Source organism: Pyrgilauda ruficollis, unplaced genomic scaffold (genome assembly GCF_017590135.1).
Source record: "Pyrgilauda ruficollis isolate IOZ18807 unplaced genomic scaffold, ASM1759013v1 scaffold29, whole genome shotgun sequence".
Lineage (NCBI taxonomy): Eukaryota > Metazoa > Chordata > Aves > Passeriformes > Passeridae > Pyrgilauda > Pyrgilauda ruficollis.
The window spans coordinates 11,360,555-11,378,265 of record NW_024524266.1 but is presented as its reverse complement, the minus strand read 5'-3'; the positions used below and the strand labels follow the sequence as shown (position 1 = coordinate 11,378,265).

The window sequence follows — 17,711 nt, the reverse complement described above, 5'->3', positions numbered from 1 at the left end:
GCTACCTGAGGCCACCTCCCATTTGAGCCCATACTATGGAGTAGGGCAACAGCTCTCCTCAGGCTCAGGCAAGAACTCCAGAAACCCAAATCTCCTTACCCCATCACAAAAAGTGTTTGCATTTGTACAGATCTTTATACAATCCAAGAATTTTGCAATCAGCAACTAATCTTCGTCTCTCATGAGTTTATTCCTTTGGCCTTTTAGAGAGCAAATGTTTTTAAAGCACACATTTGAATTTTTTTTAAGAGATATGGAAGTGAAGAAGGGTTAGAGACTCTTTATCGACAGAATTATTTTGAGTCTGCACAGAGCTCTCCAAATCATCCCATCCTGTGCTACCCTGCTTGGTGAGCTGGGTTCATCACTGTCAATGGTGGCCAGAACTGAAATAAAATAGAAATTAGATGCTTTTCTCTTTCCTGTAATTTTCTTTCTTATTAAAACATCTAATGGGCTAAAGGGCAAAACACCCAGTAGCTGAATAATTAGAGAATCGTTAAAATCTTTTGTGGTCTTGACATTTGTGCTTTCTTAAGGAGTCTATGCAGCATGAGGTCAGCAGTTTGGGATCTCTCTATCAGTTCCTGTTGCTGAATGCTGATGTCCACCAGTCTGACAGCTGTGGAGGGAGTGATTTGCTAAAGGGCAAAGGGAAATCTCCCTCCTGGTCTCACAGGAGTATTTGACACCTGTTTTTCTCTCTCTCCTCATCTCTTGCTATGCAAGGCAGAAGAGATCTTTCCTCAGGTGTCTCTTCCCCAGCAGCACTGCCAAGGTTGCACCCTGAGGGGATTAGGATGGGATGGCTTGCTGAAGAGGCAAGCCAGCACTTTGATTCCACACCATCTAAATTCACTTTGCTAGAGTGACCTAGAGCCTGGATTGGCAACCAGCCACTACACCCAGGCTTGACATCAAAAACCCACGGCTTCCTAAAACACAGCAACTCCCCATCAAGGCAAAATACAGCATTTGAGTTCAACCCTAAGGTTCAGTACTGAATGCCAAGTGCCTTTAATGAACCTGGATGGTTACATGGCCCCTGTAATTATAAACCCTTTGCCAGGGAGGCTTGTCCTGCCCTGCCTCCCCACACTGCTGGCCTGGGATGTGCATGGCTGGTGCTCCTCAGGGCTCATCCCCTGGGACAGGCACCCACTGCTCAATGTGGGCCTCATAGGGAGTGTGGACACAGCACTTCTGCCCTCCCCTGAATGGGAACAGCTCTGAGACTGCTCAGGAAGGGCACAGGACTGTGGGGGCAGGACACAGGCTGGGTCGGGCAGCAGAACACTGGCAGGAGGTCTCTGGAAGGCTTCAGAACATCACCTCCATAGGCTGGGGCTGCCTCCCCCACACTCTGTCACTGACTCAGTGATGTCACTATGAGCAGCACGTCAAAAAGGGGACAGGATTTCCTAAAGAGGAAAGAGGAGGGAAGAAAAACAAGTCCCTTAAATGCCTTGCTGCTGCTGAGGCTGGGAAAGCTCTAAAGAGGGCAAGATGCTTGTTCACCCATGGTGGGGGAGAGGGCAGTGGGCGGCACAAAAACACATCCCAAGCCCTTAATATTTTCCAGAGAAATGCTGAAGGTGGTGCTGCTGCTCTCAATGGCTCTCAGTAGGCGGGAATGAGATTACACACACAGCTCCCCTCCCTCAGCCTTCTGCTAGAGCCTTTGATTGATTTCCTGTAGGTGTTGGTGAAACCCTTGGCACCATAAAGCATCTGAGGTATTCTGTTAGATATAGAGCTGAGCTTAAAACATATTTTCTTTTTTAAAATTGGTGGATTTGCATGCAAGTCACGCTTTTACAGCATGGCTGTCTCATTAAGGAAGAATAAGACCCGTGCTAATGTTCTGTTTAAGTAGAAAATGTGGTCTAATAGGATTTGCAGGTGACCTCAGACCAGCAGCCGACACAATTGTTTTTCACACTCATTCGACTGCTGAGCAGGGGGTTGCATCTTCCCTGTTTCTCTGAATGCACTGCCAGGTCGCAGTTTCCAATACTGCTGAAAAGCAGGGTGTCTTCTCTGAAGCTGTAATTTTGTCCCCTGCCCCACAGAAGGCTGAACAACTCTGTAACTCAGGAGCAGAATTAAAGCTGCCCAAACTGCAACACATGGGTTCTAAATGTGGTGAGAACCCTATCTTCCAAATGCAAGAATATACAGGTACTGAATTTTGTAACAAAGAAGCTCCTGCTGTCTTCAAGTGAATGCAAAGCTATTTGCTTCAGTTCTGACGATAATGAATACATTTATCTAGTAAACACAGTGTTTATTAATATTTTTCACTATTCTGTTTTCTGTAGGAAAAGATTCTGAACTTTTTGTACTTTGCCCTCAGTTCTTAGAATGCAGTAAATATTGGTAACTACTTTTACATTTTCTCAGAGAGAGAGAGAGAGAGATGAAGATTATGGCTGAGTAGGTGAAACTCCAACAGGTCAGGAACTGTTTGGGTTCTTGGCATTCAGGAAAAAACTTGTGGGATTTTTCATGCTGTGCTGTCACTTGCTGTTGAGAAGAGCATGCACCAAGCTCTGTGATGCACTAAAGTGTAATCACCTCCTGACTCTCTTTGGCAATTTATCTTTCCATTATTTTCCTCTTATAAAGAAGATCATAAGAGCATAAGGTACTTCTGTGAAAAGTGACCAGAGAGAAAGTTACCATTGGTATTTACATGGATCGAGAGATGACTGGTCCATGTGAACTGATGATTCAGGAAGATGGTACTGAATTAGAACCCTGTAGAAGGTCACTGCAGTCCAGCTGGCTAACACACTGCTGTCTGGACACAGAGAATCTCTGGACACACACTTCTCATAAATCTGCTCTAAACATATGGAATAACCTCCAGCAGCTTTCAGTGGAGGTCCCTACACTTCTGTGATTCACTTTTCTCCTAAAGCTCAAGCTGCCAAAATCTTGCATGGTTTTTGTCTTTCAGTGAGGTACCAGAGGAGCCCATGATTTCACGTGGGGCTGGGTGAACAGAACTGCCTATGTAAGGATAGTTAATAAATTTTGTCACCTACCCTGCCAACAAGGTCATATTTTTCAAGGATCAAAGCTCTTCATTGGGGCCCCCCTGGTCCTTGCCAGTGCTTCCAGACACCACCCAGGCTCAACCCCGTTGCCTTTAGACTTTTCATCCTGACTGATGGGTACCACTGCCATGCTGATGGAATTCTCCATTTCCCCACTCTCCTCTTTTCTGTTTGCTGCCTTTTCTGCTCAGTGACGCACTTTCCTTCGCTGTGCAGCAGCTCCTCTCACACACGCCCACTCCTCTCCTTGCAGTCAGCCCTGTATTTGAGCAGAAGTACCAACCTCTGCAAATCCCCAGAAAGCCAAGCTGCTGTGAAGTCTGTGACAGGAAGCGAACAAGGCACAGTCAGACTGAAATCTCCAGGCTCCACTGAAATTTCAAATCCCATTTTCACTCCTTTTGGTGAGCTCACTCTCTCTGGCAGAGGAACCAGCTAACCTCAGCTTTCTCAGGATATTACGGAGGCAATTTTGTCAGAATACATCACTAATTACATTATTAAATAGCTGCCATGTTATTTTCTCCCTCCAAATCCCAAAGATTTGATTCCAATTTGAGAGCTACACCTTTTTGCTTCACCTTTTGTGCAGGGGAGGCATTTACCTCAAGTGTCCCACACACATTCTGTGAGTGATAGTAAATGCAGTAAATACTCCCCCAAAACAAGAAGCATCCCAGGCCTCTGGGAAATGTTCTCAAGTTAGATAAAACAGCCTTAGGTGCACAAACCTCTGGATGTTTTTTTCCTTCTTGACCCTGATGTGTCTGTGTTGGGAATAGACACCCTGGTCTGCCACAAGCTAACAAATAGCTGATATAATCCTGGCAGCAAGAAAGCATTTGTAAATCCTCCCATGCCACAGCAGGTTCTCTCTGCCATGCCCAACAACAGGGACCATCAGACCTGCCTGGGCCTGCAGTGGTTTCACTGGCAGGGAGGCAGAGCAGCACACAGAGCCCTGCTGAGCCCTGGGGAAGGGGGAGCCTCCTGCAGCAGCTCTGCATTCCCAGCTGTGCCAACAGGCACACAAGGGCTGTGCCCACAGCCTGGCTGGGCTTGTAAAGCCCAGGGAACACTCAGGAGAGAGACTGAAGGGATCTCCCTGGGTACCAGATACAAGGTGAAAAAGAAGAAGGATGAAAGGAGAGTGGATGTGGATTTTAGCAGTGTTGCAGCAGAGGGGAGAAAAGAAAACCTCTGAAGAATCAGTTGGTTTCTCAGTGCAAGGCCTAAATCCATCTTTGCTGCTGTTCAGGTTAATCATTAAGAGTCCAAACTGCCCAAGAGTGAGACATACCCAAATGCTTCTTATATAAAGGTTCAGGAATTAATATTTTTTAACACTATTTTGATGGCTGGCTGGCAGACTAAGCTATGTATTTCCTTCCCCTCACCCCCCCCACCCCACCCCAAGCTAAAAGGAACAAAGTGGTGAAATCAATGTAAGGCTTAAATGAGATGGTGTCTGCACAGCTGTGGCTGCATGATGTCACTCCTGCACAGGTATGGGGGGAGCCACAATGACATGCAAAGTCAGCTCCTGGTAGGAAAATGTTACAGGTCACATCCCTAATTACTGAGAAAAGGAAGAAGCATATTTAAGCCTGGCATGATACAGCAGGCAGGAGGTGCAATAAAACTCAGGTCTACATGGAAACAGCAGCTAATCATCTGCTCCAGGTAAAATAGAGCAATTTCCCTGTTAAAGTACAAAGACACTTATGCTATGTCTTATGCCATGTCCTATGTGACCTTAAAATCAAGGCTGGACTGGGTATGTGATTACACCTGTAAACACACACACACACACACACACACACACACACATATACATATTTATATATATATGTCTATACACACACACACGAGCATATTAATGTTGTCTAAAAGTGAAGAAAAGTTTAATCAAGCTGAGTTAAAGCTAAATTAAAACAGGCTCTTCTTGAGCAGCACCCAGTCATTGCAACCCTTCTCTCTGATATTGCTTCCCTTTCTTTGCCACCTTCTGATTCATATAATCGTCTGTCCTTTCTGCCCCTGTTTATGTGAAAGTGCAGGATTTTCCCAAAAGTCTTGAATCAAGGAAGGGAGGAGCATTATTTAAAACAAGCTTTGATCCATGTGTTTAGTGAAATTTTAGTAGGTGGAGGATCATTAAATTTTATGTTTATTTTATTTATTATTTTGTATTTATTCAATGCAGGTATTAAATCTGGATTTTATACCATCATTTCCTCTAAAGTGGAAGTATTTTTGGCTACCAAGATAGCTGTATGCTGTTTCTATTCTCTCATGTTATGTAAACCTGCAGATAAAAAAAAAAAAACAAACTCCCTAGGGAGGATGCTCACTGAAAGCACCAACACAACAGAGTCCTGCACTTGCTGGAGTTTTACACCCAGTGGTACCAGCCTGCTTCTCCTCTCACATGCATGAGCATAAACTGGATTTCTTGAAATAAAGTGAACTGTGCAGGCAAGTGGAAAACTCATCTCCCAAACAACAGATATCTGAAGATATTTCAGGCGTTTTCCATTGCAGCCAAGTTCAATACCAGAATCAGGAAGGCACCATCTTTTAAATGATCCAGCCCTAGCCTTTGTCAGACCTGACAGATGCCAAGCCTTTGCTGTGGCACCGAAGGTCTAATTCTTATTGTGAACTACTTATAGCACTAGTAGTTTTCCTTTTGGGTCAGTAGATCCCTGAGAATCTCTTTTCCACTGGAGTCACCTTTCTAGGGACGTCTGAAGGACAAGCCATGGCCCCACAGGGCTCCCGTGCCCTGCTGGCTGCAGTGTGAGCTGGCAGCCTGGAGCATGTTCACATGTGCAGCCTCCAGCCTTCGTGGGACACTTGGGCTGCTCTTGCTCTGAGTCTCACACCCACCTCAGCCACATCTCTTCAGCCTTCCACACAACTGGAATTGCTTACTAAACACAGCTGACACGAAACTGAGCATAAGGAAAAACCCTCACTGTCTCTCCCTGCAGATCTGCATTGCTGAGCCGACAGTAACATTCAGCCATTTCTGACATGCACTCAGCAGTGAAGTGCAGGTGCCAGCTAATGGGTTACTGTGTTAGTGAGAAGGGAATAATTAGCTTTTTCTGCTCCTGATGCCTCTTGACAACTCTTGCATGCCTCAAATGAGCATCTGTAGCTCCCTCTTTGCTCGCAGTCCTGCTGTTTCATGAGGTTATGTTGGTGGGCTTTGATTTCAGAGAGGGCATAAGAATGAAGTCATTCCAAAGCTTCCCAAAGTAATGGAATTCTAATCAGTGGCAGAACTTTTCTGCAGTAGGGTTATAGTTGCATCCTTCCTTGGTTTTAGATATGGTACTCTACTCATTAAGCTGCCTATGAAGGAACCAGTTTAACCTTAATCTGCTGATTTTAGTGACTCTCTGGGAGAATTTTACACAATGAAATAGGATATCCTGAATTTTTTCTGTGCCACACAATGATATAAGTGCTGTTTAATTTTACCACAAGCTATCAATGCTGAAGTGAAATAAACACACCAATCACACTTTGATGGTACACTTCCCCTTGGGCCCTGAAGTTCAAAAATAATAGAAAACTTGTACTTATGAGGAAAGCCAGGAGCTGGAGCAAACTGGGCAAAATCGCTAGACATGTGGGGACTCTGTAGCTTTGGAACAGGATGAGGAGTTCCCTAGAAATAATAATTCACAAGTAATATATAGAAGCAACTACTCCTTGAGGAAAATACTGGTATTACAAACCTAAGGTTGCAGCACTCACAGTTGAAAGGTTAAGTGACAAATGATACCGGCCCAGCAACATTACTCACCAGTCAGAATCAAGCCACAGTCACGCTCGTACAACAGCAGTGCCTGTCAAGGCTTATGGGATTGATACCTGAAAGCAAGCCTGAACAGATGGGGGACACGTTCCTGGTGAGCAACACCCACCCAAAAAATGAACTCTGCTTCAGGCTACATCCCAAGCTGCTTCTGTGTATGAAAACGTAGCACCAAGAGTGGAGTTTTCCAAAAGGCATCACTAAGGAATTGCAATTCTACTTTCAACATGGGAGAAACATTAGTGTGGGCAGGGGCCAGGTTCATTGTCTGCCTCAGTTACCTCTGTAACCCACTGTGGTCTGCTGGGGAAGCACATCCCGAGGGGTTTCTGAAAGGGGCCCGAAATGCTTCCCAAAATGTTATCCCAGAAGATGTAATATTTATTCAGATATTCAGATTTATTAATGGATTTATAACTGCACATTATGACAGCTGCACTGATCAGATTCCAATCGACTTAAACTGCACCCTGATTTACATCTTAATTATGCAGGGCACAACACTGCCAAATATTAGGCACCCCCCATCAGCTGCTGAATGCCCATCACACCCCCATGGTCTGTACGCACCACACAGAGTTCAAGGTACCTTTCAGGACAAAAGCTATTGCTGTGACGAGAGAAATGCAATAATTCCACATGGCTTTTCTAGACATCAGTCATGTCATCAGATGTCAAAATGAACTTGTAACATGTATGAACCTCAGCGTCAAGTGCTCTCAAAACTGGCGTGAGAGCGGTCACAGCAGAAAGGTCCATTCCCCACCCATTGGGCAGAATGCTTTTGCCACAAAAGGAACAAGAGAAAGGAACTGAACGTCAGCCCTGACAGACAACGGTTATGCAAAAGCACGACAGAAAATTTGCTGGCTTATTTCCTTTATTAAGCCCAAAATAACACCTTTATAAAATCCTGACTTCATGAATAAATCAAATGCCTTCATTAAAGAAACATTTACTGCCATTTTCTATACTTTATTTTAAGGCATACAGAAAAATATTTAACAAATGTGTATGCAATTAAATGCCAGGGACTGCTAATTACAGCCCTTCTGAATGCCTCTGCAAAACAAAGATACTCAATACAATATGTTAGAAAGGGTGGGGAAAAGAAAGAGAGGAAGCTGAAGACAATCTAATAGGCATTAGTGCAGATATATGCTGGCCTTTGGCTATGAGCAGCAAATAAGCCATCAGTGTTACCCCAAATGGCAGCCAAAGGACATTTTAGAGTCACATCCTTGCTTCTGCTTCTCTAATTCTTTTCCAAAACATTTCACCTCTAACTAATTATGGAATTTAATGACAGAATGTAAAGGACTGGCTGGGGTTGCAGGCCATTCCAACAAGACTTTAATCACATATCCTTCAGGTTGCAGAATCTTTATGTACTTAGCAGTGACTTATCATTCCTGGCAGAGGCAGGTACTTCAAAGGCAACCTTATATAAAAAATAAATTCTGCCTTTGCCAAGCATTGGAAAGAGCACTAAATTAAATTTTAAAATCAATTCCTACAGACAAACTCAGAGGGTTTGTCTATCTGGCCAACAGGCAAAAATTTTATGACAGTACAGTTTTGTAATCAATAATAGCAATACAGTGCATGTTTCTGATTAGAAAAAATTAAAGATGCCAAAACAACATTGCTAAATATTTAGGCTGTTTTGTGACAGTCCCATTGAGCAGAAATATAAAACATGCATTTTGATGAATTTCCAACTAATTTATTTCATACTATACTTTTTATTTTCAAAAAAAAGAATATTAAAACTATTATAAGCTTTGTCACCTGCTGTAAGGCAGAATGATGTAATTTTATTCACTGCACATTTCCTGTTTGTGAGGCAAAAAAGCATAATTTACTTCTTTATAAAAGGGAAATATATATATAACTATATATATATATAATTTTATTGGTATTAACATAATGCAATACCATACATTGAGCAAACAGAAAGAAAACATTTCAAAATACATTTTTTAAAAGTATCTCCCCGTAAGATAGTATGAAATATCAAGTAATTAGCATTAACATTATTACAATACACCCTTAGCCAAATATATCAAGGAAAATCCACATTCTAATCACAGAGATAGAGGCAAACATCAACCCATAGGGGACTCAGAACATAATGATAAATACAATATCTGAATCTACTTTGAGTGACATCCAGACAAATACTGGCCCCAAAACAGCCCTCTGGAGTCTGGGTGTTACACAGAGAATACTTTGTGCCTGCTTGGCCAGGCAAAATCACTCACATGTTTTAGTCCTAGAAGATAAAGAGGAACCAAAGAGTTTAATGCAGAGTCTAATAAATCTCAGCGTGAGGTATCTTCTCCATCACCATCCGAACGAGTGCCAGTGTACCCTCTGGGAATTCAGTACAAACCACTGGATAAATGGAAGTCTCTGAAAGGTCTGTACATACCCCCACTTGACAGAATACACTTAGTTTAGCATGACACAGTAAGGAAACTTCCTTCACTAATGTGAAGCACGCGTAAATGACACGACTCTGTCTGGTAGGCCTGAATGGGTTCACTGGAGTTCAGTACAAGCAATGGGAAATTACAGTTACCATGGCTGAATCCCTCTTTAATTCCTCGAGGTGTGCAGAACAAAACTGAGTGACATCAAAGCCCTTCCCCTGCCAAGACCCTCTTCCCCTTCCGTTCTCCCGTGCGGGGGCAGTATTTTCTGCAAATGTGCTCCATGTAGACTGGATCTGACTTTGTGCCTAGTCCCATTGTGGAAAGGGTGCATTCTTCAAAGACTGGCCATGCCCTTTGACACCTTCCTGGAGGCCTCATATTCAGGCATGTGGTTGTCTATGCTTTAACAGGTCTGTTCTCTGTTATAAACATCAAAGTTATTCGAGGAGAACTGACTTTCTGAACGGAGGCCATTAGGTCGCTTGCAAGAGGCTGAAGTTGAGTCTCCGTCGTGCCAATTCTCTAATGATAAGTTTATCAACCTTTGAGTCCAATCGGTTCAGTGCCAAGAGATGTGGTTCCCATTTGACATGGAGAGGTGCTATCAACTCTCGCAGTGTATTAGCCTAATATGATAAAGCAGTGATACAATATGTTGAAAGATCGGTGATGTGCCATTATTTCCATATCATATTAGTAAATTAGAATTACTATCATGCAAACAAGAGCAAATAGCAAATCTGGCATACAGCAGCAGCACTACAGAGCCTTTCTAATCTGCATGCAGCGATGCTCGTGAGGACAGAGACATGGCACTGTTCTGCTATTACACCTCACTCCATTAAAATATCCATCCCTGATGCAAAAGAGGTATTTAGGGCAGAAAGTTATATATTCTCTTTTTGTAGATATGTTTTTTTTAAAAAGAACAGAACAAAGACCAATTAAAAAAACCCCAAACAACCCACAAATAAAACAAGAGAACAATACACATCCTAACCAACTCGGTTGGTTTTCTCCATGTTGAAGACACATTAGCTCATTTGGAAGCACTGGGAAAGGGTCACATGAATGAGGAGAATGGAAGCAAAGAATGTGCCCCAAATCCACCAAACGTGCTACAAACACAGAAAAATATCCTGGTGGCAACTTATGCGTGAACTAGAAAAAGAGGTGGCACAACACAATCTGGCTCCTTTCGTTCTCCTAGCTGACAGTCCAGCGTTGTGCAATGTTGGGTGAAGGATAAGATACAGAGCTAGGAGATCGTGTGATTTTGCAACCACACTGACATTACACACTTCCATAAGCTAGGGCTTGAGAACTCGAGAATCTTTGTGGACCTGTGTTAGCAAAGAAAAGAGAAAGAGAGAGGTGGAATAAACAGCATACAGCTAAATTGTTTACTTAGAGTTTCTGTGTGGATATGCAGTCTCTGCACAGGCAGTTTCAAAAGCCTGGCTGCTCTCAGCACATTCCCTATTCTATTGCCTACTACACTAAATTGTAATAAAAAAATGAAACTCCATGGATCTTAACATCCATTGTCATTCTGAATCCCAGATATTAAAAGCTGGGGGATGTTTCGTTGTTAAAAAAAAACACTTTGGGAAAGACTTTAACTGTGCATAATGAAAAGACGTACAAATTAATTCTAATTTAACTGGTGGGATTTGTTTAACCCCTGTTAAAGAGATTTTTTTTTTTTCCAAAAGACAGGATGGAAAGGAAGGAAAACATCAAGCATTGCCATTTTTATTCCTAAGCATATCACAAAAGGTCTGGAAAGCAGGTAAGAAATATTTTCTCAGGGACAGAAAACACAAGGTAGAAAGAATCCCAGATGGAAACATTGGTGACATTTACTCCACACATGGCAGCAACTGGAAAATGATTTTCAGAGAGGCAGAGGGTGAGCAATGCTACACAGAACTCAAACCCAGTTCAGCCTCTTCTCTATTACTGAGATTTCCTGGGACTCTGTGCGTCAACAAGGAGAGGAGGAAGAAGAAGTGTGAGGAAAACAGTTTATATAACTAAATTCTAAGTATAGCAGTCAAGAGAAACTTTTACATAACCTATTGTTTAAAATAAAAAACCCCATTTGATTCCACAACCAAAATGAAAAAAACCCAAACCCAACCCCCAAAACCAAACCCCAACCCCCTGACAAACAAAAGGCCAAACCAGCACATTTCAGGACTCATGGGGTTGAGGAAAGGGAGACTTTGTAGACTACAAGAGGGAATGTTTTTCAGATTTCATCCTGTTCTATGCTATGAACAGTTGTAACATTGAAAATAAGAGTCTTGGATTTATTTGGAAAAAGGCACTAAGGGAAAGAGGATACTGCTGCCTCATAGGTATCATTTCTGCAGCTTCAGGAGATCCTGTCATCTTATGGCTGTTGTTCACACAACTTAATCACTAAGAATTCAGAAAGTTTGTTTCAAAGATCAGGCTTTGGCAAAAGAAACTTCCCTTTTTATGAAACAAGGTGGCTGTGAAATAAAGGAGGGTTACTGAAGTTAAGGCAAGGACATTATGTAGCAGATGTCCATACCCAGCTCTTGCTCATGCCCGGCTGAGTCTGGCTCCATCTGTGGAATAACTGTGCTACCTTCAACACATGGTGGGACAGGACTTGTGTTATGTATATAAAATTCAACTAAATTTTGCACTAGAAAACTATTTCTGAAAAAAAAATATGCTAGTAAGACATATTTTTGTAAAGACTATTCTGTAATATAGCTAAGGTTTGATTAATATAGAAATTATATAAATTATCAAACACTGGCAATTTTTCACTATCCCACTTTGGATTAGTCACTGTGCATGAACAGCCTTTCATTAACCTCTTAAGGTAAGTGGCAGAATATGCTGCCCTATTTATCTTAATGTGAATATAACTCTCAGGCACTAGGGGGCTTTTCTACATAGATTTTCAATATCACTTACGGATAGTAACTAAGTGTTTGAAAAATCTGCTTTTTAGTAGTAAAAATTATTTTTCCTTGTCCTTACAAATCCCACATTTTTTTCTGTATCATTACCATTAGCAAAATTATTTATGTAAAAAATCTCCAGCATGTGATTTTGTTTCTAGATAAGGGTTTTAAAATTTGTTTTAAAGGAGAACAAATACAAATAACAAAGAACGAGTAACGTGCTTTTGGACAGATACTTATTGACACTACAACTTATGAAACTCATGAGACTTGCAAACATTTTGAAAAATAAACCGACTGCCATTCACATACAAAAATGAATGTGACCCTGTGAATACAGCGAAGTGAACTTACTGCATTTATCAACCAAATTATGTCTGCATTATGAGTTTTATGGCAAATGACTTCCCCAGAGTGGTTACAGACACAAAACTGTCTGCTCTAAATCTCTGCCTATTTATTTAGCTGATATGTAGGATGTGAGGAATTTTATATCTGAGCAAACCTGCAGCAGTAGGAGGTACTTTACCCATCTAAAGTGGTGAGACAGAAGGCACCTGGGCCCTGGGGTGGGAACAACCCACCAAGCAGGAGCAAGGGGATGCTCTGCATGCCTTTCCAGGCCAAGTGTCACATGCCAACAAAAATGGAAGCAAAGGGAAGCAGAAAGTTCTCATGAGAGAAATATTTGAGAGTCACAATCAGTAAGGTCTCAAAATGGCTCTCACACAACAAGTCCTATGTAAGGAAAGGGGCACAGAAGGCGATACAACTCTTTCTCTTTGAGACTGATCTATAAATAAATGTTTAAGGAACACCAGCAGTCACTAATGAGAAGATATAAAGTTAGGGTTTTTACTTTGATGTGTTTTTTCATAATAAAAAGCACAAGATTTTACCACTGCCTCTTAAGAGTACACTTTCTTATCAATCTTCATGTTATATATTTCGCCTAAATCGACTACAAGATACCTGATTATTAAATGGTATTTTTATGACAACTTCTTTTTTCAAAGAAAGGTTGGGTTGAAGAATATCAGGTTAATTAACTTACTTTTGAAATTCACACTGAAGTTTTAGAAAATTTCAGACTTCCCATCTGTAGTGACCATCAGTAAACCTGTACCTGCCTTTTGAAGAACTACCCGTTCCTTAGTTTTTATCCTATTTTGTGTAGCTATTTCTACATCTGTCTACATATTCAGGAGAGAAGAACTTTGACTGGAAGCTCTTACCTACTATCTAGTCCAATCATGAAGTATATCTAGTTATGCATTTTCCCTTTGTGGGAAAATGCATGAGTGATCAGGCTCCCAACAAGAATGAGTGTAAAGAACAACAGGGAAGAGAAAACCTTCCCCATGTGCCACAAACTGTGACCTGGCTGCTTCTGCTGGAAGTCCACTGGCAGATACATCTTCCTCCTTACTAGGGAAATGGCTCAAGGCTCTTTGACACAGTCCTGAGCAGGAACACTGGCAGATCTGCTGCTCACTGGTGGGAAGCTCCCACCACCTCCAGGTGTCAGACAGATGCCATGCAGAGATGAGAAGGAGCTGCTAGAGAGGCTGGCAGTGAGACTGCCTGAGGAAGGAGGGATTTGGTGACACATCTGGTGCAGATCCCTGACACTACTACAAAGCAGCACCTCCCCGCATTTTCCTGTGGGAATCCAGTTAGGTATGGAAGCAATAGCAGGAGTCACTCAAGACTCCTCTGAGACTGCAGTAAAGGGCACTAAATCAAGCAGCACAGGAGTATGCTATAGCAAATAGGAAGTTTCAGCTTTTCCAACACCACAATATATGCTTTAGTGTCCCCCATGTCCTCACTGAGGAACACCAAGAGCACAAATGCTCCATGGGAAAGCACCACGGTGAGGAACAGGCCCAGGGAGGACAGATGGTGGTGTCAGCCCACGTACAACCTCCAGTGCCTGCTTCTCTGCAGGTGCTGCACTCGGTCCCATGAGAACAAGGCAGTGGAAATTACAGGGCTCTGATCAGCAGGCATTTTTCCTCCCACTTAGCACAGTATTTCTAAATTGCAATGTAACCCAGCTCTCCTATGCACTTCATGTAATACAGCTACTGCTAAATAACCCTCTGTCTACCCAGTACTAAAGAACTAAATAAACTAAAATGTAGCACATTAAATTGCCAAATTACTAACTCTTGCTATATTATTATAGTGTATTATATTACATTATTCCTAATTCTGCCCCTATTTTGTCCCTCAATACTAGATATATCTCTTGGTTATTCTTATGCTATTCAGATATCTCTCTAATATCTGCCAAACTCTCTCCTTCAGCTCATTACCAGGGTCTTACTGGAGTGACAGTTCACAGCTTCAAGATGGAGCAGTTTGAGTTTGGTTGTGTCAGAAAATAAGGTTATTCTTCCAGAGTAGTTCATTTTGTAACCATTGCAAAGCAATACAAAGAGCTGCTCCCAGAAAAGGAAGCCCTCTAATTTGGGACATAACCAGTGAGACACAGCTGAATAACCATGTTCAGGAAAAAAAAAGAAAGAGCAGCTGGCTGAACTTCTCATAGTTTTATATAGATTTAGAAGGCATAGGATGTAATCATAAATCATAGGATTTAGCATCCCACTGGGCAGTTTATGAATTCTGATAATGATATTAAAATTCCTGCATATTGGCACTCTAATTGCTGGATTACACAGAGACTTAAGTTACACAAGCCTATGGGACAAGCCTCACCCAGAAGTCTGTGTTACATCCCAAAGACAAGCACATGAGGCATATATCTAATGGTGAGATTCCTTTCAATACAATTCTTAGTAAGCTAAAATCAGGCTATGACTGCAATGGCATATCAATTGCAGTCAATCAATTTAATCTACCAAACCTCCTGCATTGTCTATTCTGAGAACTGCTTGAAAAGCCATGTCCTTGTTTCCTGATCATAAAGCAAGAACTGTAGTTCCAGTCCATCACAGATGAAAGAGTTAATGTACAACACAAAGATGAGAGCTCTGTTTCCTGATTAATGCTTTGGACATCAACCCTGAAAAAAAAGCAATGTACTAATTTTTTGTGTTGTTATCAACAATTTTTTTAATACGGAGTATTTAAGCAGAATTGGTCTTATTATTGTGACAAATAATTCTGTGTATTGCTTTATTAATTATTTTTTCAAGAAGTGTATTTCTGGATTTTTTTTTACATTAACTTACTCAGAACTTTAAAAGCAGACAGAAACATATGGAATTATGATAGCATAACAAATCAAAATTTACGAAAATAAATTTTTAACTTCTACCAGTAGCCCCTTTGGTCAGAGAAGACTTTAAGGCCCATCAAGTAACATGATTGCTTTTTCTGGTGGTGCTTTCCATACTGATAACAGAAACACCAATAAACTGACAAAATCCCTGGTGTGACTCAGTAACACCCAGCCAGACTGTCATGCTCCCACTGCCAGGCTGCATCCAAGGGCAGGGGACGGAGATGCTGTTCCTGCCACAGCTGCTGACAGCTGAAGCAACCTGCCATGCCTGGGAACCATTCTCTGACTGGGTCAATGCAAGAGCCACAGATCACCTGAACACTGTAAGTTACTGACAGCATACCATGTGCTTAAGGTAAAATGAACAGACTGAGAAAAAAGTGATATCTTTGTGCCACATTCAGCTCAGGTTTTTCAGCAGCTTTTGCTAAAACCTCCAACGGGAATGGTGTCAAAACCTACTCAGGGAAAATTGGGGGAGCAGATTATCATTACTGTTATACTAACATTGATCATGTTGAGATATTTTAATTTAATTTGGAGCTCACTGGAGAGGCATACACAAAGAACATGGACTCTACTATTACTCTTCTGGCAAGGCCAACAAGTGAAATGTTGGCACCACTCCTGGCTGGTTGTGCTGTGTTTAACAAAGGTATTCCTTTCTCCTCTCCTCATGTTCTAGCACGTGTTTCGTCTGTCAATCCAACTTGCCTTGACTGTTCCCACCAAGTATTATTGTTCCACTCCAACTCTATTTTTGACTCAGTCAGGTGTCTTTCAAGTTTGAGGAGGACCATATTTAGCAACAAAAATGCTATCAGACCTGAAGCCCTCCCTCCTATCAACAACCTGAAATATATTGCATAAAATTAGCATATAAAGAAACTGCTTTTAGAAGTCTTGCTTTTAATTAGTTTGGTTCCCATAAAAATAAGACAGGAATCACCTTTCTTTTTCTACACCCATGACTGAGCTGCTTTCTTGGCTATCTATGGTGTCTTGAAAGCCCATCAGACCAACACAGAAATGGCCTCCTTGTTTTCCTGAAGGAAATTCCTTACCTATTTGAGAGTATAAAATGAAGAATTACTGATTAAATGTTTCACACTTGTTGGATGCTGAAGGCTTGTACTTTCATCTGGTAAATTTAAATTAATTTTCATGAGAATAATTATCTCTATACAAAAAGCTTGCACTGAAAGGTTTTATGCAAGGTACTCTTCTGACAAGCCAAACATTGCTACGTTGTTTGTTAAGAATTGCTTGCATATTTTTAATGTGTAAGAGCTGTTTTCAGAGGGGACCCAATTTTTCCATAAAAAGTGTATCTTAAGCCTTTCATATTCCAAACAATCCTATCACTAGTGTAATAAGAGAAAATCAGGGCTGCACAGGGATTTCATTACATTAAGGATTCCTGTTAGAGGAGTCAAATGCTGAAAACATCAGAAGCTCCTGACTGTATCTTAACTTTAAAGATAGCAATAAATAGCAAATTTTAAATTATTTCAAATCCCTGAACATGCTAGACTGGATGAGATATAGCATGGATAGTATCTCCTGAAGCCTGCTAAGACAGTAGTTCTGTATGCCATATAGGAGGGGAAAAACCAGCAAACTAATGAAGGGAGTATTTTGTCCTATCAGCTTATGTGTTCAAGCTCCTGGTTTAATACTCTTTCTGAAAACCACAAGTCTGCCATTCATGAAAATGGATGGCAAAAAGGATTAGTCAGACTGGCCAGGAACCTAGACAAAGATGAAGGATGCCATGCCAGGGCTTCATGGCCATGATGCCCAGGCATGCAGGAGTCCTTAGCCCTCCTTCCCAGCCTTTTCTGAAATACAGGCACCCACCAGAGACCCTCTTGATGAGAGGACATGGTGCACCCAATGGTTTTCAAAGAATGATCCTGATAAAGTTCTTGGTGAACTGGTGATAACCACTAAGGAGGTACATCTACACTCCCATCAATTCTTACTCTTCTACCAATTCCTCCACCAATTCAGGAGGTTTTTACTCTCAATGACCTCTGCACAAAGGTACAAATACATCAGTACAAAAATTGCTTCTCTTTAGACTCTTCCTTCGTAATTTATCCCAAATCATCTCCAAAACTGCCCATCACACACAGTTTGGTGAGGTGTAGCTGCCATACTTCTGTATGATGG

At 41.6% G+C, this 17,711-nt stretch overlaps 1 protein-coding gene across 4 annotated transcripts in view; it reads right to left on the bottom strand.

Annotated features, from left to right (window-relative positions):
- The window catches only part of CNKSR2 (connector enhancer of kinase suppressor of Ras 2), a 205,671-nt gene that overhangs the window by 7,107 nt on the left and 180,853 nt on the right, over window positions 1-17,711 (bottom strand). The window contains exon 21 of one of the 4 annotated variants that reach the window (XM_041472378.1): window positions 7,757-9,958. The exons of 2 other annotated variants lie outside the window; for them this stretch is intronic. In XM_041472378.1, coding sequence (XP_041328312.1) covers window positions 9,954-9,958 — 5 coding nt within the window. In that variant the 3' untranslated portion in view covers window positions 7,757-9,953. Of the gene's footprint in view, window positions 1-7,756; window positions 9,959-10,501; window positions 10,676-17,711 lie in introns of those variants that run through there. One more of the 4 variants, XM_041472377.1, reaches the window with a different exon arrangement.